This window comes from Podarcis muralis, chromosome 4 (assembly GCF_964188315.1).
Source record: "Podarcis muralis chromosome 4, rPodMur119.hap1.1, whole genome shotgun sequence".
In the NCBI taxonomy this organism is placed as follows: domain Eukaryota; kingdom Metazoa; phylum Chordata; class Lepidosauria; order Squamata; family Lacertidae; genus Podarcis; species Podarcis muralis.
The window spans coordinates 61,010,471-61,035,228 of NC_135658.1; the positions used below are offsets into that span (position 1 = coordinate 61,010,471).

At 40.4% G+C, this 24,758-nt stretch overlaps 1 protein-coding gene across 9 annotated transcripts in view; it reads left to right on the forward strand.

The window, feature by feature from the left end:
- Positions 1-24,758, forward strand: part of DMD (dystrophin) — a 985,465-nt gene that overhangs the window by 62,268 nt on the left and 898,439 nt on the right. For 7 of the 9 annotated variants that reach the window (XM_077927392.1, XM_077927388.1, XM_077927395.1 and 4 more), the window contains exon 1: positions 9,341-9,359. The exons of 1 other annotated variant lie outside the window; for it this stretch is intronic. In XM_077927392.1, coding sequence (XP_077783518.1) covers positions 9,353-9,359 — 7 coding nt within the window. In that variant the 5' untranslated portion in view covers positions 9,341-9,352. Of the gene's footprint in view, positions 1-9,271; positions 9,360-24,758 lie in introns of those variants that run through there. One more of the 9 variants, XM_077927397.1, reaches the window with a different exon arrangement.

The window sequence follows — 24,758 nt, forward strand, 5'->3', positions numbered from 1 at the left end:
GCAAGTAGATAAATAGGTACCACTCCGGCAGGAAGGTAAACATGTTTCCGGGCGCTGCTCTGGTTCGCCAGAAGCAGCTTAGTCATGCTGGCCACATGACCTGGAAGCTGTACGCCGGCTCCCTCGGCCAATAAAGTGAGATGAGCACGCAACCCCAGAGTTGGTCATGACTGGACCTAATGGCCAGGGGTCCCTTTACCCTTTACCTTACTTAAGCATTTTATAATGTAATTGCCATGGCCTTTGGCTATCACAGTAAACTTATTGAATGCAATGATCCAATTTTTTTCTGTGTGAGACTGATGCATAGGGTGCCTCACACCATTTTTTTCATTCACCATATTCTTTGTTATTTCACTGCTTGTCATCCACCCCAGTGAGTGCAGCTTGACAAAAAATTTACTGGGTGTGGTTCTTTTCCTCCATTCAATCTGACACCACCACTGACCAGTTAATTTAGAGGATCAAAATGCAGAAATGTACAAGATCCATAATAATAAAAACAAACTGAGAACTGCTGTGAACTGGATTTGGCTGAATACTGAACTGAATCAGGCAGATCTGAGGCTTGTTGAAATCAGGTTGTGACAGCCTCAAATTGTTCCTGGTTGGGTCAATCTACCTGGAGTAATCCAGGGCTATCAGAAGGCAGGATGGTGGGTGGCAGGGGGAGGAGGAGGAGAGGCAGCCAGCCTCTGAAAAGAGCAGCGTGTTGCTGTTTGCAAGAGGGCTTTATCTACAGATGGAAGAGAAACAAAAGAAACCTGATCTTGCCAGTGTTAGCCGACTTTGAATGCCAACATCTGAATCACCCCTTGAATGTGCAAAAGAAATGTGTGGTGAAAGTGGTCACGGTGAAATGTGAAGCAAATCAGAGGTCAAAGTGACTTGAAGACTTCTTTCCTAATCTACTCTGTCATGTAAACACTCAAGAACCCACTCAGTTTTTTGAAGGATGGTTTGTTTCATTTTATATCATATGCTGCAAAAATTAACTGAGCTCAACAATCTTGGTTCTCAAAAGCCCTTTCAGCACTGGAAGAGAAAAGAGAAATGGGTGTTTTAAAAATCTCTTGAATATCATCTTTTTCTCACATTGTCAGCTAGCAAAATGTCAGCTGAAAGTAAAGTCTAAATGTGGAATCAAGGCTTTCAGACTCTCTGTATCTGATTTCAGTCACATGCTCTCTTAGTGTGCCAGCACATCATTTTGTGTAAATGGACAAGGGTCTGGTCTGTACTCAAACTGAAGGCTGCCAAGAATAAACAGATGCTGTAGGATGCAGACATGTTTTTTTTCCACTCTGACTCAGTGTGATATCAATGCCTGGCATGATACTAGTAGGCACCAATATATTTATAGATCCAATATATTTATTTCCAGTGCAGAGTTTGGTGTGATCCTCTTTGCACGTATGGAGCTCCTGCACATGTAAAAGCTTCTTTATTGACTGCAATGTCCAGGATAGCTCCATCCTGTATAATGGGGGTGCACACTGGGGTCCCTAAATTACTGAGCTACTGGATCCACATGAATGACTGGTCAGTCTGGTACAGTGCTTGGAGTGGGATGCTGGGGAAACCAAGGTTCAAATCTCCACTCTGCCATGAAGTTCACTAGATGCCTCAGCCTAACATTCTTCACAGAAAAAGGCTTTTTGTAAGGATAAAGTGGAGATAACCATGTACAGCACCTTGAGGTCTTTCAAGTCAATAACAAATAGCAATTAAATGATTGTGTGCCATGAACTGGGAATATAGCTCCTGCTAACTCAAGTCACATGTAACTGACATAAACTTTACATAATTATCATCAACACTAGAGGTGCCAAACTGTTTTGATACATAACAACCCCCCCCCAAAAAAGTATCCTAGAAATATTTTATGAGTGTACTACCATTAAAATAGATGGGATTCAAGTTTATTGTGAGGCTTTGATTCTAGGGAGACAAGAAACAAAGAACAAATATGCATGTGTGTGGATTAAAAAATAAAACCAAACAAACAGTGGCATGTAATGTGGTCTTAGTTGATTGAAAAAGAACATAATGCTCATCCTCAATAGATAGGATTTATAGGAATTTGGTTAATGGGATTTCCTCCTGCAGATGGAATTGTATCTTGCTGCTGTGCCTTCTACAAAATATTACCATATGTACTGCTTTCAGTAGTGAGATCACTGAGTGAGTGAGTGAGTGAGTGAGTGAATGAATAAGAATTGATTGGATTATAGGTACAAAAACCATTTAAATTCTGACTCTGTTGGCCAGTGTTATCTCAAGTGAGTCCACATTATCGGCTCCATTGGTTAGAGTATTGTCAAAGTTAAAATAAAAGATCTTCAAAAGTATTTTTGCTGAGTACCTGCTTTATCAAATGCCCTTAAATGTTAGAAAAAGTTATATGTTTAGCTCTTCTTTTGTACTATTTAGCAGTGTGAAGAGAGAGCCAGTGTGGTGTAGTGGTTAAGAGCGGTAGTCTCGTAATCTGGGGAACCGGGTTCGTGTCTTCGCTCCTCCAAATGCAGCTGCTGGGTGACCTTGGGCCAGTCACACTTCTCTGAAGTCTCTCAGCCCCACTCACCTCACAGAGTGTTTGTTGTGGGGGAGGAAGGGAAAGGAGAATGTTAGCCGCTTTGAGACTCCTGAAGGGGAGTGAAAGGCGGGATATCAAATCCAAACTCTTCTTCTTCTTCTTCTGAAGTGGTACATTCTGATATAGGTGTGGTGGTACCTACCCTTTGGAATTCCCTCCTCTTGAATATTAGATGGACTGTTGTCTTTTCAGCAACTATTGAATATCTTCCTCTTCCAGCAATCCTTTCCCAATCTGTATCTGTATTGGAAATGTTTTTAAGGTGTTTTATTGTTTTATCATTTTCATGCTGCCCTGAACTCCTTTGGAAATAAAGGTAATATATAAAATCATACACACACACAGAGAGAGAGAGAGTCCCATAACAAACTGAAAATTTATCGATCATTTTCTGATAAAATTTCTGAGATAGTTATTCCCCCCACACACACACTCCTAGAAAAAGGTGACTGCAGAATTCTATCTGAATAATGTCTGCTATGTTTTCATGGCAGTGTGAGGAGACAATGTATTATTTAGCAGTACTGAAGATAAAGGTATATGGGTTAGACCTAGGAATGAGTTAAGTTTTGTCCTATGGTAAATGAAACATGAGGTGAAACTGTATTTGATTAGACCTCAGAACTCTGCGAAGGTTATATTGTATGAAGGCCTGAATGCTAGCAGAAGCCGTGGTTACGGTTGCTAAGGAAGGAAACACCTTTGGCAGCTAGTAGTACTGAAAGTGAATGTCCCTGGTATTTATACTGATCGGGGCATTAGAAAGGTTTAATCTGATTGGTTGTTCTGAGAATCGCTTTTAAAACCCCTATTGATCCTTGAATAAAGGTCAGTAGAAGGGGGAACTGCAAGGTGGCCAGAGGCAGTGGTCAGTAAAGACTAGAAAAACTAGAAGAAGTTATTTTAAGAGCCTTTTGGAGCTGGGGTCATGGAGAGAAGGGCCTGAGGATGGAAGACAGAAAGTTAAAGAAAACAGGAAGAGATAGGCAACAGAAAGCATAGTGTTCAAAAGCACAAGGCTGAGACAGAAAAGAAGACCCAGCCTGAAGAACATCTAGAAGAGGGAGAACCAGAAGACAGCAGCTAGTAATAAAGAATTCCAGAAGAGATGGAAAGTGTTTTGTTGTTTAGTCGTTTAGTCGTGTCCGACTCTTCGTGACCCCATGGACCAGAACACGCCAGGCACTCCTGTCTTCCACTGCCTCCCACAGTTTGGTCAAACTCATGCTGGTAGCTTCGAGAACACTATCCAACCATCTCGCCCTCTGTTGTCCCCTTCTCCTTGTGCCCTCCATCTTTCTCAACATCAGGGTCTTTTCCAGGGAGTCTTCTCTTCTCATGAGGTGGCCAAAGTACTGGAGTCTCAGCTTCAGGATATGTCCTTCCAGTGAGCACTCAGGGCTGATTTCCTTAAGAATTGATAGGTTTGATCTTCTTGCAGTCCATGGGACTCTCAAGAGTCTCCTCCAGCACCATAATTCAAAAGCATCAATTCTTCGGTGATCAGCCTTCTTTATGGTCCAGCTCTCACTTCCATACATCACTACTGGAAAAACCATAGCTTTAACTATATGGATCTTTGTTGGCAAGGTGATGTCTCTGATTTCTATTAAATAAATCAGTTTCCATTACTGTATCTCCAAACTTAGGATGCTGTGATTTATTCTAACTGTGGCTGGTTAACATGTGGTTGGTTTGAGCATGTTTTGTCTTAACTAATCACATTTAGGAAGACAGGAGTGCCTGGCGTGCTCTGGTCCATGGGGTCACGAAGAGTCGGACACGACTAAACGACTAAACAACAACAACAATCACATTTAGACTAAACCACAGTTTTTTGAATGTAATAGGAAACTGTGAAGCTTTCAATCTTTTCCTCTTGTGTCTAAAAGAGGGGAGAGAGAAACAAGCAAATCTAAGGATTGAACTCATAATAATGTTTGTTGCATCTAAGTTAGGCTATTTTAGAACTACTTCTCTAAAGAATCAACCTGTTTTTTTTCCAAATTAATTTTAGAATTTTTCACCAATTTTGAGAGCAATTTCAAGTTTGGCTTTTTAAAAATGCTCTCAATAAATATATCATCTGAATTTCATTAGCCCATACTAGCCAAATTTGTTTTAATGTTCAACGGTAATCTTAATTTCACTTCTACTTTATTTATAACCATTATTTATGATCAATAAAAGATTTTCCATGCAAGGATAGAAGACTAAATAAATCAAATTTTTATTTATAATCAGCATGCCGAGTGAAGCATCAGCTATAAATAAATTATACACTGCGTGTGTGTGTGTGTGTGTGTGTGTGTGTGTGTGTGTGTGTCTGTTAGAATGGTGTGTTTCCCAACAACTGTCTAAAAGTCTAGAGCAAGAAAATTCTAGCTTTAGATGTCCTGGTTTTAACAGCCAGATAAGCACATGCTCCAGAAGAAAAAGGAGCTCACCTTTCGGGAGGTGCAGTAGTTCACTGGTGGAGCACAGACTTTGCATCTTAGATGAATATGCATAAAGTTTGAGGGTCAATCTCTAGGATCAGCAGTTAAAATACAAACAAACCCAGAAAGAAAATTTGGAGAAGAGTCCTTGCCCAAGAGCTTGGGAAACCATTGCCACTCACAAGAGTTGCAAGGGAACAGTTCAGAACATAAGAGTAGCCAGCTGGGTCAGGCCAATGGCCCATCTGCCATCCTGTTCTCACAGTGGCCAACCAGATGCCAGATGGGAAACCTGCAAGCAGAATTCAAGCATAGGAGCTCTCTTCCCTCTTGTGGTTGCCAGCAACTGGTATTCAGAAGCATTATTGCCTTCAACTGTGGTGGCAGAAGAGAATCATCATGGTTGGCAGTCATCAATAACCCTCCATGAATTTGTGTAATGCTCTTTTAAAGCCATCTCGGTTGGTGGCCATTTCTGCCTCCAGTGTTTAACTATGTGCTGATCCAGTAGCTTCATGCAACTTTCATATAAGGGGTGGGGGGGGGGGAGCTCTTGGTAAATTTTTATTGTTATATCATAGTTTAGAATGCAACATATGAACAATGTTTTTAAAAACTCTACCGTGAGCTTCACTTATAGAAAAAAAAACCCTAAGCATAATTTAATATAGTGCAGAAAGTAAGTTCATTCATAATCTTAATAAAGATCTCTGTGTAATAAATAGGAAATGAATTAGTAATTCTTCTTTTGGTGGTGCAGGTGCCCACAGCCCCACTTTCCTTCCTGTTCCTGGTTACCCATATGCTTCCTGTGCTTCATACCACTTCTCTCTAGAAAATTAAAACTAACATATTTATTGTTTCATTGTTTGTTTATTCATTCATTCATTTTATTGTTTTATTATTATTTATTGTATTAAATTTGTATACCGCCCTTCATCTGAAGATCACAGGGTGGTTCACAACATAAAAATACAAAATGAGAACACGAAATGCATCATAAAAAAGCAAAAACAAACCATTAACCCCCCCATGCTATTTTATTTATTAAATTACTCATCTGCTGAATGGGCTTCAGTAAATATAGCCCCCCACCACAGTCCAAGAATTCCCAAGTCACTAGCGCCTGTGAGTTATAATTTATAACCTTTGTGAAATAACATCAATTCTTTGTTACTATCTGAATGTTTTAACAATTGAAATGCAGATACCAAGAAAATATTTTTTATGTATTCTAAATTTATGGGGCCTTCAAAGTCAGTCTTCCTTTTATTGTCTCTTTTCAGTTCAGAAATGACTTGAACCGACAACAAAAAAGGAGCTGACAGCAGTTTTTTTTTAGATAGCCACTTTATAGCTACACACTTTGCAACTATATGATAGGGCAACCTATGTTGCTTTGAATACAAAATTAGCTTGTTGATATGTGCAGCTACAGACTGAGGAGCAGATGCAGTAAGTCTAATTCTAACTTATTTACATAAAATCTCTAAAAGGATATGTTATTCCATGGTGCCATATCTATAGCATCTAATAAATTTTCCATCTTGTTCCATTAAGCCAATCTTATTGTCTCTGCTAATTTGATTTTTAAGAGGAAAATGACATCATTGCTCACCCAGAAAGCAGCTGATTGCCAAGATACAGATTTTAGGCTGCAGAGATGTGCTAATCTTACGTGGGGAAGTGGAATGAATGGGGGGGGGAGGCATTTTCACCTCCAGATTACCATGCTTCATGCTTTCCCTTGTAAAATTCACATGAGACTAATTCTCCTCACTGGAACAAAGTTGTCTGAGAATATTAAGCACTCCTACAGAGCACCCCTCTGCTTCACTAGATATCATGACTCATTTGGGTGTATTATCCCTGATCTCTGACAAGTAAAGATATACAGGCCAAACCAGCTTGTAGTGAAACAGGTTCTGTGGTGGTTTGACACTGGTGCATTGTTTGTTGAATGGTGAACAACTGTGTGGCTGAGTGGAGGAACTCTTAAGGAAAATCTGAATTGTGGTGGCAAAAGAACTCATGTAGAGGACTGAATAAGGGAATCAGAAAATTTTATGAAAAGGAATTGGGTTTCCCAGCCACTTCTACATATGTAATATTTAATTTCTATTATTATTTATTTAGTTTTCATCAAAGCTTTATTAGACTTCAAGCTGCAATAGATTTGTCTTCCAAGAAACTGTTCTAATCTCAAACCTTTCCTGAAGCCGTAGGCTTGAAAAATAAACGAGGATTAATTTGGTTTACATAATTTAACTACTCTATTCTAAACTTAAAAATGGAAAGTGTAATGCTGGTGGACAACAAAAGAGGTTTAAAGACTGTCTCAAGGCATTTTTTAAAAAATGTAGTATAAACACCAACAATTGGGAAACACTTGCCTGCGAGCGCTCCAATTGGAGCCTTTACCAAAAGTGTCATGGGCTTAGAAGACTCTTGAACTCAGGACGTACTAAGAGGAAGGCACACTTGGCAAATCCACACTGTGATCAACTCCCGCCAGGAAACCAATGTCCCCACTGTGGAAGGACATGTAGATCCAGAATTGGCCTCCACAGTCACTTATGGACTCATTGTTAAAACTGTGTTTATGGAAGACAATCTTACTTGGCTACGAGTGATCGCCAAAGAAGAAGAAGCCATAATTGGCTTTAAACAGCTGGTATAATAGACACTGAGTTGTGATAATATGGCTGCTTTTGGCTATTTAAAATGGACTTGCAATCCTATACATGTTTCCTCAGAAGTAACCCCCATTAAGTTCACTAAGACTTGAAAGCAGTATAGTGCTACTGTACTCATGTCCCGCTTGTGGGCTTGCCATACATATCTGGTTGGCCACTTGTATGCTAAATTATATGGGTTTTTGGTCTGATCTAGCAAGGTCTTATGTACTTAAAGGTGCATAGAATTCTAACCTACATCTATGCCTTTGTAAATGGGAACATTTTGCAGGTCAATGTGGGTTAAGAACAGTGCTGGAACATGGTTGTCATGCACAATTTTCACCATGTGGACAATTGTGTAAAAACCCGTTGAAGTTCAGTATTTGTTATGTGAACTTGCATTGTGAGTTAGGGGTGTGTGCTTTGGTATTCTTCCACCAATCTTATTGGATTTATTCATTCTACCAATCAGATTTGTAGCAGGGAATCTTGGGTAAAAGGGAGAAAGTGATATATTTACTTCAACATTATGTACCTTCTAGATATCTACTGCACTATCTACAAGATTTTTTTAAAAAAAGTTGTGTGTTTGTCTACCCATATTCTTCATGTCAGCTATTAATAAAGGAAACTAGCTGTTTCTTTAAAAATTCATGTGGCTATTAATATTCTTTAGGCAGTACTTACTGATGGTGTAGTTGAAAGGGGGCGTTGTTTTAAATTAGCCTCACTAACCTGTCACTCACCAGATATTTTAGCTGTGTCTGGTATCATTTGAGAGATAAGATGCTACTAAGAGAACCACAAAAACTACTTCCCTCTTCAAGTGCATAAATAACAGTTAGGGGCAAGCAATCACCTGCAGGTATAGAAAATCTATTAGGTTTGAATTGAGTGCTCTTGTCTCATTAGAGAGCTATTCATTAGGATTCACAGATATGAATGCAATTTTGCTTTGGATATCGTGTTGATAATGAAGTATGAGTAAGGACATGAATAATGTGCCCCGATACTGTATTTCAGGACTCTTTCCCAAGGAAAGTTTGAATGAAGTGATGGTGTGATTTGATAGGAATTAGTAAGTATTTAACTAAAGTACAAATAACAGAAGACGACTGTGGGGAAGGGGGGGGGGGAGAGAAGGGGGAGAAATGCCATTCCTTCCTCCCCGGAAAACCGTTCTGGTTTAAGAAAAGCTGCAAGCTTTAATAATCAGTGAAAGAGAGAACACGAATGCCAGGATTTGGAAGAGATTTGCAGATGCACTGCTCTCTGAGGCAGAAAGAAGGCTCATTAAATGCAGGATGCTGCTGTGTCTCATTGTGTGTTTGCACTAAGGTATAGGTTTGCCAGGCTGACGTATCAGATAAAGTCAGAGTGGTTACCACACCAGCAGTGTAGCAGCTGCATAATAAATGATGGAGAGAATCATGTTAGGCATGCCCACCTAACCTAACTTGAATCATGCGAAAGGGGAGCTATTGGAATTCAAATAGACTTTCTAGTTCCCAGCAGTCGGCAGCAATAGAATGCTTTCAGGAAGATGACAGATGCAGGGGGAAGATGCTGTTTTGCACTATCTTGATTTGTTACCGCAGCCAACTTATTGGCATGATGGAGTGACGAGAAAAGCAGCTGGCATGGAAGGTAGGATGATCAAAGCCTTTGCATTGTCGTGAATGTCATTAGAAACTGACCATGACAAAGCATATGTTAGAATGAGCCTCTGTTGATAATGGCAGAGGATTTGTTGCTCAGGTCTTGAAACTCTCTGAAAACAGTGTTGCTTCTGCAAAATGGATTTTTGAATTGCATTTCTGCTTGCATTATGTCTTTTGTGCTTGCTTCTCACCTCAGGGAGCCACTTGCCTGAAAGATATTGTTATGAAAGGGTAAGGTTAGAGAACAAAGTGTTTTCGAAGTCTGGGGAAGCCCAGGTAAGGGGAAAGAAGCAACCCAGAAACCTCAAACGTTTCATAGGGTTTAGTTGCATGGTCTTTGACTTCAAAATGCTGGCATATACATAGAGCTTGAGGAAATGAAGCTGCATATATTGAACATTCTGAAATAGCAAATAGCAAATTCTGTTTTTGTAGTTTGCTTTGCCAACAGGGTTTCATCCTCCCCTTTTTAGTTCTTGCTGTGTGCTCACTTGTGTATTATTATTATAAAGAGGAAATTCATGTATATCTCCTGCAGGGTCTTTCAACAACTCTAGCATCTGTTTCAGCTACTGAACTGTATTCACGTTTTGCCAACTTGATGTCTGCCCAGCTGGGTCTATCATTTCTCGCATGATTACTGTTCTTAATTTCTCTGTATCAGCTTGTTTCAGATATAATTTTGAAAACTGCTAATGAGAAATGACGGCAAATGTGAAATCATTTGAAATGGAATATATGGGTGTTTTTCATTGTTGTTTTTTAACACAGAGGATATTCCAAATAATTATCTTCCAGTCTGTAATGTTCATTATTCAGTTGCTGGATTGTTGTTTTGTTAGTATAGGTGAGCAATAAGCCAAAGTTTCAGGTGACTTTGTTAGAAAGTTTTGAGTTTATGTGAAAAACAGTCTCTCAGCTCCATGTATCATTTCCCTTCACCCCTCTTCCCTCATTCCTAGTGAGCAATATTATAGCAACATGCATGATTCATCCTGATCACCTGTACAAGGTTGAGTCTTGCTGTTTATACCTTATTGGGAAAGAATGATTAATTAATTGCCAGTTTCCTGCTTTGTGGAAATAATGTTTGCTCACATTAAAAAGTAAGCTTATTAAAAAGTGGGCTGAAATAAACTCTGTAATAATGAGAATACCTAAGTTAGATAAAATGTATATGTGAGTTTGTTAGACATTTGCAATCTGATATCTCATCAGCTAACACCTCAGTACTGTCATTTAAATATCATATCTGTATGTTCGTGCTAACGTCAAGTTCAGTGATTGGCTGCAAACATGACTGATGTTTTAAGTGGCATCTGAATATACACTTGTATAGATAAAGGGAGCAGCTTGATATTAAAGTGGTGTTACTCTAAAACCAGGCAAAAATTAGTAACTTGGTATTTGCCAGGTACAAATTATTACGACAAACTTGGTATTAGCCATTTTGAGCATTTCAGCTTATTTCCTTCAATTTAAAAAAATGTGAAATTTAAAGTGCACAGAAAAAATATAAAGGTTGTTAATTTTCAGTATACAAACTTGTTCAGCGATTGAACTAATAATATCCTAATAAAATTCAAATGCTCTCTAGGCAGGCTTGAATATCTCTAAGGATGCAGCAGGTGTATATTCTCTTTTCTTGCACCTATTTTCCAAATTCATAGCATTTTCTTTCAAGTTGCTAAAGTGCATGCTTCTGATTTTGCTTTTGTAAAGATAATAGAAGGCTGTCGCCATCTAATTGAAAATAGTGATTTTATAGCTTGCTTACATTTTGTCAAGAAGTGTGTGAACTTTGGACTGCATTAAGACAACACTAGGTGGAGCTAGCAGTTGATTATATACAAAATACAGCATCAAAGGCTCGGGTTAAGCTGCCTAATGTGCAAGCTGATTTCTATAAAAATAATGGTAATAATTTTTCAAAAACCATGTCAAGCTTGAAGTCAGACCTTCAAGTCAGGAAATGCTAAAGTTGCTGGAGTTTGAAGGAAATAGACTTCAGCTAGTCCAGACCCTGTCCTGCTTAATGAGTGCCATGCGAGGCAATGCTGCAAACATGGGCACAGGTAGAGGGATCAGAGCAAGCAAATGGGAATGAAGGCATAAAATAAGCAGCTTTTTATTCGAGTATACAATTTATCTCATTTGTATCCTCTTTTGTTTCAAGGAACAATAACGTATCCTTCCCTATTTTCAAAATTTTGGATTACATAAATATTTTGGACTTTCTCTGAAATATTTTGTTAAAATGAAAAACTTAGATTAAATGAATGAATTTTTTTGGGGGGGGCGGGGGGTGATTACTGGCATTTTATAATGCACAAGGAATAGTAGGCCAGAACTGCATGCAAAGTTAACATCCATTTGGTTTTTCCAGTACTTTTGGCAGTGAAATGGTAACATGGAGAATCGTTTAGCTGATCCTGTGCACATTTATGTGAAAATGAGTGCCAATGGGATTTACTCCCAAAGAAGTATGCAAGAGATTTAGCTTTAATAGGAATGGAAAGGGAGAGACAGATGATCATCTATAGTCTCCCTGTGTTTCACAACATTGGAGAGTGTTGATAAATCAAGAGGCCTGGTTGGTAGTCTAGTACTACCCTGGCTCCATACCTTGAGAAAAATAACATCCTGGTAGAATCACTAGTTGAAAATAGGTTGGGTTTTATGTTGCCTTTGAATTGGGCTTGTATTGTCTCTGGATTCATTAACACACAACTGGCCAGTACTATCTAAGTCATATTTTTTGCTGCTCTTTATTAACCAACCTGTAGAGTCCCAGCAAAAAGAGCTGTGGAATTTCAACAGAAGGAGGAAGAGCAGAGCAAGTAAGAAGTACAAACACAGCTAAGCCTCTGTGACCGGAGGGAAAGTAATAGGGTGCATGAAAACTGCAAAGGCAAGGTAGCTGAACAAATAAAGTCCAATTATAACGATTAGATACTATTTATTATTCCGTATTATTTGTAGAATGGTAGTGCCTTTACTGATAATTTTATTATGTCCCTATTTTTATAGTGCTGCAACTCTGCAGAATTATTGAATATCTAGGCTTACCTGATTTAAGTGGCAAGTAATATATACCAAAAAAATGCAAAAGCTGGTAAGCATCCAAAACGAATCCTAAACAAAGGAAATGATATTGCAAGATGCTGACAAAATGAGGATTTTGTTTTTTAAAACAATAGCTCAGCAAGTTTCAGCCTGTGGTTGTTAAGGCCTTCCTCATGGTCAACATGAAAAAGAAGCCTTCAAAGATCTCTTCTTACTGTATCACTCATTTGCACTAACTGGCAACATTATACGATCAACCTATACAATTGACAGATATCTGCAGGCTTGCCACAGTGGGAATTTGAAATGTCTCAGGGCACCAGGTTGAGGAAGGTTGGTTTTTTTTTACAGAATTCTTAACTTTGCTAAGGAAATTCAGTCCCAGACCCAGAACTGAAACTCTCTTAGCCCTTCTTTGGGCACGGTTATCCTTTCTCTCAGCAATGGATTTACTTTGAAGAAGTTGGTAATGATGGAAGCCCATCTTGTATCTCTCACCCCACCCACTTCTTAAGGTTTGGTTAGGGAACTGTGGAAAATGTATTTCTTGAGCTTAAACTATCTCTGAAGATCAAGAATGTTGGTGCTGTATTGGGGCATAAGGAGTTGCCTTAAACAAAGTTAGACCATTGGTCCATTTAGCTTTTTATTTTCAACACTTAACCTGCAATGGCTGCTCATACAGTAGTTTCAAACTGGATGTTTCCAACCCTTTCCATCCCTACCAGACATTTGAAGGCAGCCCTGTTTAGGGAAGCTTTTAATATTTGATGAATTATTGTATTTTAATATTTTGCTGGAAGCCGCCCAGAGCAGCTGGGGAAACCCAGCTAGATGGGTGGGGTATAAAAAATAAATTACTACTACTACTACCTGGAGATGCCAGGGATTGAACCAGAGACCGTTAGCATGCTAAGCATGAGTTCTACCACTGAGCTATGGTGCTTCCCTAAAACTGACTCTCCCTCTTAGCCTTTAGCAGAGGGGATGCTGGAGCACTAGTTTGTGATTGACTGATGTTCTTAAATGTACTTTTTAACACGTGCCAGTGATTAAGAGCAGAGGGACAAATGGAAGTGGTCAAGCACAGGTAGAGGAATTAGAAAAGAGACCTTAGGAGACAGGAAGCAAAACTGTGAACACAAAAGCTATAACTGCAAGCAGCACTGAACCCAGTTGTTTTTTGTCCTGTTTCTGATTTAAAAGGTAAAGGGGCCCCTGACCATTAGGTCCAGTCGTGGCTGACTCTGGGGTTGCGGCGCTCATCTCGCTTTATCGGCCGAGGGAGCCGGCATACAGCTTCCGGGTCTTGTGGCCAGCATGACTAAGCCGCTTCTGGCGAACCAGAGCAGCGCACGGAAACTCCGTTTACCTTCCCGCTGGAGCGGTACCTATATATCTACTTGCACTTTCATGTGCTTTCGAACTGCTAGGTTGGCAGGAACAGGGACCGAGCAACGGGAGCTCACCCCATTGAGGGGATTTGAACTGCCGACCTTCTGACTGGCAAGTCCTAGGCTCTGTGGTTTAACCCACAGCGCCACCTGTGTCCCTGTTTCTGATTTAGAAGTGGGGAAATTGGTTTTTGGGGAGAAAAGGGAAAAACAGAGAAATCATATGTCATTTTTCATGATACGTTAGCAGTTAATATATTAAAAGAGGCTTGTAGGAGGGTATTCCACAGTTTGAGAACCACTACCCTACATTAACACCTGACAGAAGTTAATGATTGTATGGAACCAGATTTAGATGCAATGGTGGGCTCTTCTTGTCTACTCTTTCTTTTCTGCTCCTGTTGCATAGAAGAAATCTGGGTTTTGTTTGACAGGACTACCAGCCAAAGTATGTGTGAAAACATGACAAGCTGGTTAGAAATGATGGGCTACTTTGAAAAGTATACTGCTTACTCCCTGAAGGAGCACAATTATATTTGTCAGTTAAAATTTACTGAGATGCATGCTAGCTCGTGTGAAGAATTTTCTCTTTTTTTTTTACAATAAAACCTATTTTAATTAGCTCATTTGAGTCCCTCTGTCTTAATGAGAAATCATTGAGGAGGGAAAATCATTTGAGAGAGGCAATTATGGACGAAACAGAGTTTGTGAAAGCCTTTTGAATGAGGGGGGGAGAGAGAGAAACATCCAGTAAAAATGCTGAGAGAATAAACTGACCAGATTCTGAAAGACTCAAACGAATCGTACTGGGAATCCAAAAGAGGATGACCAAAAATGACTTGAGCCTTGAAATCAAAATGTACTGCCACAGAAGTGAAAGTATCCTGATTCACATTATTGAGACTTCAGTCCTTAATATTTTACATAACATCTGGCTTTTCTTTACCCTCAAAGTGTTGCAAACACTGTTCTTGATGTCTGAATTACTAGGATATTAAAATCCTGTTACTGTACTATTGTTGGGCAGTACTGTATAAGCAAACAAGTGCAAGTCAGTTCCAAAGTTACTTTTAGGGTAATAATCTTCAAACCTCGGACATCTGAGATAGTTATTTCAAGCTTTTGAGCATCTGTACTTGCCATTATCAGCTGTATTAAGATACTCTTTAGAAGCACCTCCAGCTGTGTGAAAAGAATCACTTTTCCATGAGTTGATCTACATATGAGTTGATCTTCAGCCAAGGCACAGTCTGACAGTCCTTTGGTAATCCTCATAGAACTCTAGCCCAATGGTTGCCATTAATTTGATTCTGATTTGATTTTAAAATGAATTGATTTTAGAATGCTGTGTTACTTTTATTGTTGTTAGCCGCTCTGAGCCTGGCTTCGGCTGGGGAGGGCGGGATATAAATAAAATTATTATTATTATTATTATTATTATTATTATTATTATTATTATTATTATTAGGGGTTGCATCTGAATAGCACACAAGCCCTGTTTCGGTATCATCTGTGCTTTTTTTCTGGGTGTACTCAAGGGTTTGCAGTACCAGCACCATTATTCTAGAAGAAAAACACTGGGTATTATAAATAGGGACCATGCTCAATAGCCCACCTCCCACATTATAAATGCCAAGTAGCATCCACACATACAGCACGAACATTTTCAAGGAGTGAGCCTTTGCATGGGCAGCTGTACATGCAAAGGCTTCTGTATGTCCTGGATTCCGTTGGTAGATTGGGTTCCAGATTGTAACAAAGCCTTTTCATGTAACATGTATGTGCAAAAGCACCCTCCTTGCAGTTGTTTCTGCTGTGCATGCAAACAGTATGGAGAAGGGCTTATCACTGTTTGTGATGTCAAAGGCAGGGCTACTCAGCCCGCCCCAGTCCCTATTATCATGTTTGCCTTAATCAAGAGTGTTGCAGTGCCTAAAGAGGGCTAGACATGTGGGCAGTTGTGTGTTGAATTGAATCCAGGGAATGCCCCACTTTACAGTTCCATGGGGAATACCTCACATGATCAAGCTCACTCAAATTGCTGCATCATTCAAATGCTGCCCTAGCAGCATGGGTTCAATTCATGGAACAGCAGTGATTCCATTATGGGTGGAAGGCTGGGGGGCCCTTATTAAAACTAAGAAGGCCCACTTCCTGAGCATCAAGTTTTAGCCAAGTCTATTGCATAGTGGAGGGACGCGGGTGGCGCTGTGGGTAAAAGCCTCAGCGCCTAGGGCTTGCCGATCGAAAGGTCGGCGGTTCGAATCCCCACGGCGGGGTGCGCTCCCGTTGCTCGGTCCCAGCGCCTGCCAACCTAGCAGTTCGAAAGTACCCCGGGGTGCAAGTAGATCAATAGGGACCGCTTTCTAGCGGGAAGGTAAACGGCGTTTCCGTGTGCAGCTCTGGCTTGCCAGAGCAGCGATGTCACGCTGGCCACGTGACCCGGAAGTGTCTGCGGACAGCGCTGGCCCCCGGCCTCTTGAGTGAGATGAGCGCACAACCCTAGAGTCTGGCAAGACTGGCCCGTACGGGCAGGGGTACCTTTACCTTTACCTTTATTGCATAGTGGGGGGTTCACCTAATGATCCCATTTCCACAATAGGGCTTTTCCTCTCTAGCCCCTCAAATTGGCTCTGAGGGGGTTGGGAGAATCCCCCAGAACAATGTGCAGGGAAAGGGGGACCATTCCATCTGTTTGTAATAGTGCCCTGTTGAATTCAAATGTGGAACCACCTCCCCACCTACATTCAGAAGTTTTACAGTCCCATGAGTTTTCTAACAGGGTTTTCAGTTAGAAGAGTTATAGACAATATGAGACTCACCTCATGTATCTGTTCAGCCTATAAGCTGATTTAGAGAGTGTACCAATTTTCAGGGCAGTGTCTTGGCACCTGTGGCCTACTTCTGATTTAAGATATATTCTGAAATACATCCTTTTAGGTTTCTGCCCTAGTTTCCTGAACCTCATTAATTTTTTTTAAAGGAAACTTGTGAAAATGGGGGGGGGGGGCTTATTTCTATAGCTGACTGAAGAATAGGTATTTGAGGATAAATAGAGTGTGTTTAATTCTGCCACCCACCCAATTTAGATTTGAGACATCCTATCATGCTTGAATGATGTCTGGGAGAGAATGAGTCAAAAGATATTTATGGAAACATAACAGAGCCTTCCCCCATACAGCTGAAGGAATTCAGTTACTCCACACCCGCTGCAGGAATGAATTCTTAATGTCCACTAGAGACGTGTGTTCTTTCATGAGATGAGTGACATTTTTTTATATTTTTCAACATGACATTTAGCTGCTGTGAGTTATTTATCTTTCTTTTTCATCTTATTCACACACAGAGATATATGCCAATAATATATATATAATATCAAAATCTCATAGATAGATTAGAAATATGACGTTTAAAAACACGTAAATCTAATGGGTTATTTAAATAGCATCTGAATAGCAAATCTTTTTTCATACAACACCTTTCCAACATTCTATACATTTCTGAATAGTTTGAAATATACTAGTGAAATGCATTTTAATTCTCTGATTTCATAGGACATTAGAAATAGATTATATGTATGTGTATCACAGTAATCTGCCAAATTACCTCTATCTGCCCCCCAAACCCTGATATATACATGTATGTGATGTGGCCAGGCATAATAACTGTTTGATTCTTCATGGAATCAAAGAATACCTTGTAAAAATCTCATACTAATTCTTATTTTTGTACTAAACAAACACATGGTAGCATGCAAATATCTATTTTTCATTTTCCTTCATTAAGGAGTTCTCTGCTAAGATCTTTAATTCATGATAAACAATAAGTAACAATAAATGTAATATTTGATTCTAAAAGGTTTTTATAGCCAATTATATAATCTAGAGAGCAATGCATCGCCCCTTTTGTCCAATTAGTCTCCTATAGGCATTCTAGTCACATGTAGAAGCAATATGCAGACAGGCAGAGCAGGGAATGAGCATGCCAAACTCTGCCCTCCACTGCCCATCCCACGCCACTCACAGAGAGTGATGGGTGTGGTGGCAGAGGGCAGAACGCTGCATTCTCACCCCAGTTTGTGCGCTTCTTTCACATGAAAATCGAGTGCCTTAAAATGGCTATAGATTTCTCAAATTACATTTGTAGTTCTCAATATGTCAGCCCCTAATTTAATATTTACCAAATTCCTAAACAGGAAAAACAGAAGCAGATGAGGTCTCTCTGTATTACACAATTGCATGCTGGCACAAAAATATATTATTCTACAGTGTCCAGCTATGTTTTACAGCATGTCAAGTTAGTACAGTTAACGCAACAGCGCCATATTGGAGATAACATGGTCAGGGACGGACTTTGGTCTTTCAAATTTCAGCAGCACCCTGTGTGAGGCCAAAATTCAGTGCCCCCCCCCAACCTTTCTGCTCAATTCACCTCCTAGGCTTGGCATCCAGTGTGGCAGAAACGGCAACATTGCCCTAAGTCCACTGCCCTAAATCTGCCTTTGTCATGACAATATAAAGTAAGGCAGCAGCTCTGCTTTTACTGCAGAATACCTAATGTGTACATAAAGGTGTCATTGAAGCATGATCGTTTTGATGTAGGCATTCCCATTGGCCAGAGCCATTTTGTGGGGTTATAGCAACCATTGTTTTTCAGGTTGTCACTTGTTTCTGGTTGTTGGAACACTTTCATTGTTGTTATATTGCACAAACTCACACTATACTTCTGAAGTGCTACTGAGTTTCCAACAGTGAAATTTCTCACATTCTATACTTCTAAGGGCAAAAGATGTGAAGATATTATAGGTTCTATATTTGTCTTGTAATTATTCATTGAAGGGGTTGGGGGTGGGTGAGGTAACACCTAGCTAGTAAACAATAAAGGTAAAAGCCAGGTATCTGCAGTAAATCAAAGAGACATCTTTCTTTAGGTAAAAATATGTAATTTTTATTTCTTACGCACTCACAAAGAAAGACATCTTTTTTCTGTGTGTGCGCGCACATTTCAAATGAGTCTCAGCTTGACTTTCCCATGGTGGATGCATTCAGCTTGGAGCTAAGAAAATGAAGATTGAAGCTTTCAAGAAGTCAGATCCTTGTAATCCTATTTGCATCAATTTAACAGTACAGGTCTGAAGTTTGATATTAAAATAAACATTGTTAACCTTGGGGAGTAACCAGTGTGGGATGTCACTGATTAAACCTTGCATCACAGCATCCTGGGAGAGGAAGGGAAAGATGAGGAAATCATATATATAAAAGAGATGTTGGATACTTCTGTATAATAGTTTGCTGAAAAAAATATATGCAAATGATGCCCCCTGCAGAAGGAGATGGTAAAGCAACAAGTTTTTCACAAACCAGAGAGATCTTATAAGAAGTTAGCACCTAGCACTGAGGTCTTCCAGAACATAATTTGTTATTTGTGCTTATATATATAGCAGATGAGAGAGACTGAGGGAATGGTGCAAAGTATATGGGCCTGAGCATAAGTAGGGGCCTGAGGCTGTCTAGGAGCACATTTACCGGTATATCCCTCAGAGCAACTCCAGTGAGGGGTAAAAAAATAATACCTGGCTTTTGAAACTAAAGCCCTGTGGCCACAAAACTAATACAGTTCTCACTTTGGATGTGTATAGTACTGCAGTCTTCAGTAAAAGAGGCTCTGAGATGGAAACATGTTTTTTCTTTTCTTTTAATGGATAGTGACCTGTAGAGTGATGCAAAGGTGAAAAAAGGATTCTGTATAAAATTTGATCAGGGACAACTTGTTATACAGGTTCAATCTTCACAGCACTCTGAGGTACAGGAAGCCTCTTCTACTAACTTTACTTATGATTAACTGGTATGAGAGAACCTGCTGTATCTTGCATTCTCCTTTTAAGTGTGGTGGTGTTTTGAGCATCAGAACACGGTGGTTCCAAAGTTAGTACAAAGCCATTATCAATAAATTCCTTGAATGGTGTGCCAGTTCCTGGAATAACATGTCAATGGAACAGTATCCTTTTGCAATATTGTCCTAAACTATGTGTTGCTCCAGTCTTAGCAGAATCAGGCTACTACTGGCAGATGCTCTCTCTCCAAAATGTATTCTTATGGGCCACAATATCCTGTTATTCAAAGCTTTCCTGGAGATCTGTCCACCTACAATAAATGTCAGTTCATTAACCACTTTGAGAAGCTTTAGTTTAAAATGACAGGTCATGAAAAAAACTGGTAAAAAAAGAGAATGATTGTCTTAGCCCAGGGGTCAGCAAACTTACCGCGCCTTGGGCCAGTGTCTCCAGCGCCGATCGCGCGGCTGGTCGGAGGGCGGGGGAGCACGTGCCCATACGCGTGCACACATGCTATTTCCGGCGCACTTCTGGGTTGGAGGAGCACCGGAAATAGCTTGTGCGCATGTGCATGGGCCTCCTCCGACCTGGATGTGCACCGGAAATAATGCTTGTGCATGCGCAAATAATGCTTGCGCATGCGCACAAGCTATTTCCGGTGCTCCTCCGACCTAAAAGTGGGCAGCAGTGCAGCGCCGGTAAGAGCGGGCAGCAGCAGCAGGTGGTGGGGGTCTCTGCGGGCCAGATAAACGAGTCCCTTGGGCCATATCCAGCCCACGGGCCTTAGTTTGGGGGACCCCTGTTTTAGCCATAAGAAGGTCGGATAGAGACTGGGAATCAGGAGAGCTGTGACTGTGTGGGAGCTGTGGACAAAGAGGTAGTAGACATGTTCAGACATTCAGAGAAGAGACTATGGGGCTTGAGTATCTGAAATGTTGCTGTCTGAGTGCCCTGCCTGAGCACATTCAGGCATATCGCCCTACCTGCCAAGTTGCTGTTGATTCATTAAATTTCTTACCCACCCTTCACCATGGGTAGGTTACAATGATTTAAAAATATTGAAAAAGTCAAAACAACTTACAGCCAAGAGAAGAGAGCGAGTCCTAAAATATATAGCTCAGGTGTCTTAAGGCCAAGGTAGAAAGGTTGATGGATGACCCAGTACTTCCCACTGGTCACAGAGGTGAGAACCATGAAGTTTGCTCTTAATCACCTCTCACAAAAACCGAGATGCATCTCCATACTTACAGGAAGTGCACTGTAGACTTCATAATGTATATAAACAGCAGGAGCAACCCCCTTAGCACCGAAATAATTCAATTGCTACTTAACACTTTCTGAAGAAGTATGTTTTTAGTGCTAGCAAAATAAATTGCACAAACCCAAATAATAGACTGTTCCACATCTTGAATTATTCAAGGATTTCCTCTGCTTCAAAATAACCATTTTTAAATGCTCAGCTCCTTGCTATTTGATTTAACCTTAACTTGGGCCCCCTGGAGCCTGGTAAACTTGGAGAGCTTTGCTCCTTTTACTGGATTCTAAATTAACTGTAGCCACTCAGGAAAAAGACCGGAACATTATCATGTACAATTCAATAAAAGCGCCTATGGTTTGAAAATGTTGGGATGCATGTGGAACAGAATAACAAATCACGCTGAAGAGAAATGTAATGCTATTAATATTACTTGAATCAATAATAAGCTTCTTCCTGGAATGCAGGGTTTAGTTTTGCTCAGCTTATCTTAAAAGACCTATTCCTGAATTATGAAAGATACAAAGAGAGGCAAAGAAGCATAACTGGCTGAAAACAGTTTTGAGAGTTTTATATCACAGGGGAAATGATCAAAAGGAGTTGACACAGGTGCATGTTATGTAAACAGAGAAATGGTCCTTAAAATGTTATTTTCTAGATTTATAGTGATATTTTGCTCTTTTGCTTTATGCTGTCATCAATAGTCACTAGTGTTATGCACAATGAAAACAAAACTATACAGAGAGGGGTGGATCCAAACTTGTGATCAGCCAGTTTCTGCTTGAGGGGTCAGGGATGTGATTTTTGCCAATTCCTATCTAGAGAGCGGGACGCGGGTGGCGCTGTGGGTTAAAGCCTCAGTGCCTAGGACTTGCCGATCGAAAGGTCGGCGGTTCGAATCCCCGCGGCGGGGTGCGCTCCCGTTGCTCGGTCCCAGCACCTGCCAACCTAGCAGTTTGAAAGCACCCTTGGGTGCAAGTAGATAAATAGGGACCGCTTACTGGCGGGAAGGTAAACGGCGTTTCCGTGTGCTGCGCTGGCTCGCCAGATGCAGCTTTGTCACACTGGCCACGTGACCCGGAAGTGTCTCTGGACAGCGCTGGCCCCCGGCCTCTTGAGTGAGATGGGCGCACAACCCTAGAGTCGGACACGACTGGCCCGTATGGGCAGGGGTACCTTTACCTTTTTATCTAGAGAGCACTGATCCTTAGCATGAATCTTACTTACATATTCTGTTGGAAAATATCGGATGATGAAGACTATTACGAAACAGTAGTATCATTCCAGAGACACTGTCCTTTTTAGGCTTTTGAGACGTCTTCCGTTGAAACTTTTGAAAGACTATTGAGAGACTTTACTTTTGAAACTTTTGAGATGTCTTCTGTTGAAACTTTTGAAAGACTATTGTGAGACTGTCCTTAGACATCTGTTTTGAACACACGGCTTGATGGTCCTTGCTACCACTCTGTTATATTGTACGTATGAACTTTGATTGGCTATTGATTCCTATAATTTGAATGGTATCATTATTCTATTATATATTCTCTACAAACTATTGGCCTATGTGTTGTGTTTGTATTGTTGTAAAAATATGCTCCAGCAGGTTGGCAGACCTCCAGAACAGTGTGAGGGGTGGCACTGGTGTATGTGTGCAAAAATAGCTTCCCCACCTTCAGCAGGTAGTCTCTACTGGATCCTGGTTCCTTCCACAAATAGAAAGAGGGCTTCCACTCACAAGAGCAACCCTGTATCCAACCGAATTTCCTCCCTTTGCTTATTAATCTAAGGTTACATATACTTTCACCTCTCTGTCCTTCATAAAGTAAAACCAACCACTTTCCCATACATTTATGGGATTCCCTCCAACACTCTACCTCCCGTATCCTCAAATGCCATTGATAATATCTGGCAGGAAAACAAAGTGCTTTTATAGCAAGCTCTTTTTGCTTAGAAAGCCATATGTTATAAAATATGAAGGCATTATTACCAGCAATATGTTGGTAGTCATTTATTACTGTTATTAGTATCTGTCTTTTAAAACAGATGTGGCTAGATTTGAATGTAAATAAAAAGTGAGCCAGTTCACATATGTAAAGTGACTGCTTCACCCACATTTTATGTTTTTTGTTTTGTTTTTTTCATTCTCTGCATCTTCATCCATTTCAGTGAGATCTGGATGCTGCATGGAGATAACATGCAACTATTCCCTTTATTTCAGTAATCACAAAAGGTACTGTTATTATCCCAGCAATGGCTTTGGTTTTTCCATGTGCAGTTCATTTTACACTGGCATTTCTTCCCCCTCCCCCATGCAAAATATGAGAACTGCCCCATAAAATGAATTAGCGATATAGCTCGTCTCTACCAGCATGTATATTAAACAGCTACAGTAGTGGCAAGCACATTACAAAATGAGAAAATTCCCATGCTTTACACTAATGAAGCCTCAAAAAAGGTTTCTATGTAGAAATGTACTTTGTTGTCCTTGGTTTTGTTCTCTGCTTCTCCCCCACCCCCCTCCACTGGCAGAGAAAGGGGGGTGCAGTGGGTGCGGTCCGCCCCAAGTGTCATCCCTGAGGGGGGTGACATTGCTGCGCCACCCCACTGGGACACTCGCTGCGGGCGGCATTCCCCTGGGATGCTCGCCCTGCCCCTGGGTGCACAAGGTGCCAGAGCAGCTAGCTCCGCCTCTGCTCCCCACCCCCCATTTTCTCTATCTGTCCCATGTTTTCCTGCGTAATTTAGTATGATACATGCTAATTTCAATCTCACAATATCCATAAGACTCTCTTTCTCCTTGCCTTCATTTGTGCTGCTGCATTTCACTCCATTGGCAGTATCTGAGAAAGTGTTCTCAGGCTCCTACTTACCTGTTCTAAGCTACCCTGTGTTAAGAGATATTTTCCAAAGATGTAAAGGAAGCCAAGTGACTGTACTTGTCAAAGAGAGGCTGAAATGACAGGCATATGTTTAGGTAACACGCCGGCCTTCCTTTGCATGCTGCTGTCACCTGTTCTGAAGTTGCTCAAGATTAGATTCGAAGCGGTGCAAAAAGGCACTGGGCAGGCAGATTGCTGCTGCTTTGAACTCTATGTATCAGATTGACTTCTCTGTCAGATATTATTAAACTAGAGAATAGCTGGTGGGTGTTAGTGGTTCAGGCTAGGATTTCTTTCCCCTTTTAAATCATTCATCAGCTTTGGGAGAGTTTGCATTGGGCTAGATAACATATAACCCAACTTCACTATTGTCTGCTCGTTTTTGTAACTGTTCACATCATTGTGGATAACTTGGTTCTGACTTGTTGCAAATCTGTGGTATTTTATTTCTTTTGTGGGCTGTTATCTTGTTACCCAACAGGAGCTCATAATTTGATTTTTTTTACATGAAGGCTAGACGTCTTACAAATCAGCTCACCAATGTAGTTTTGCCCTGTTGCAGCCCTTTAATAGCATAGGCTGGCATATTTTCTATATTTTGCTTATGCTGGATATCACATCTTTTATATTACTTTATGGGATCTTCTATATTTGGGAGGAAAAAATCTGACCTAGGGGCTTCATTTTTAAATATATTTATATTTGTGCATGTTTGAAGGGTATCTTCTCTTGGTTCAGTTTTGCTCATTGTGGTGGAGGAAGAAAGATAGAAAAAAGACTATTTTTTAGTTTAATTGGCCAGGTTTGTGCTAATGATGCTCATGGCTTGAAGGGTTTTCTTTTAAGTTTAGCACATTGTCATTCTGCCAGCAAATGCTCAAGGTGACTTAATTGTATTCTGGTTGAGACTCTACCCCTGCAGTTAGTTTTTTCTTGCAGTTCCCTGTGTGCTGAGGGG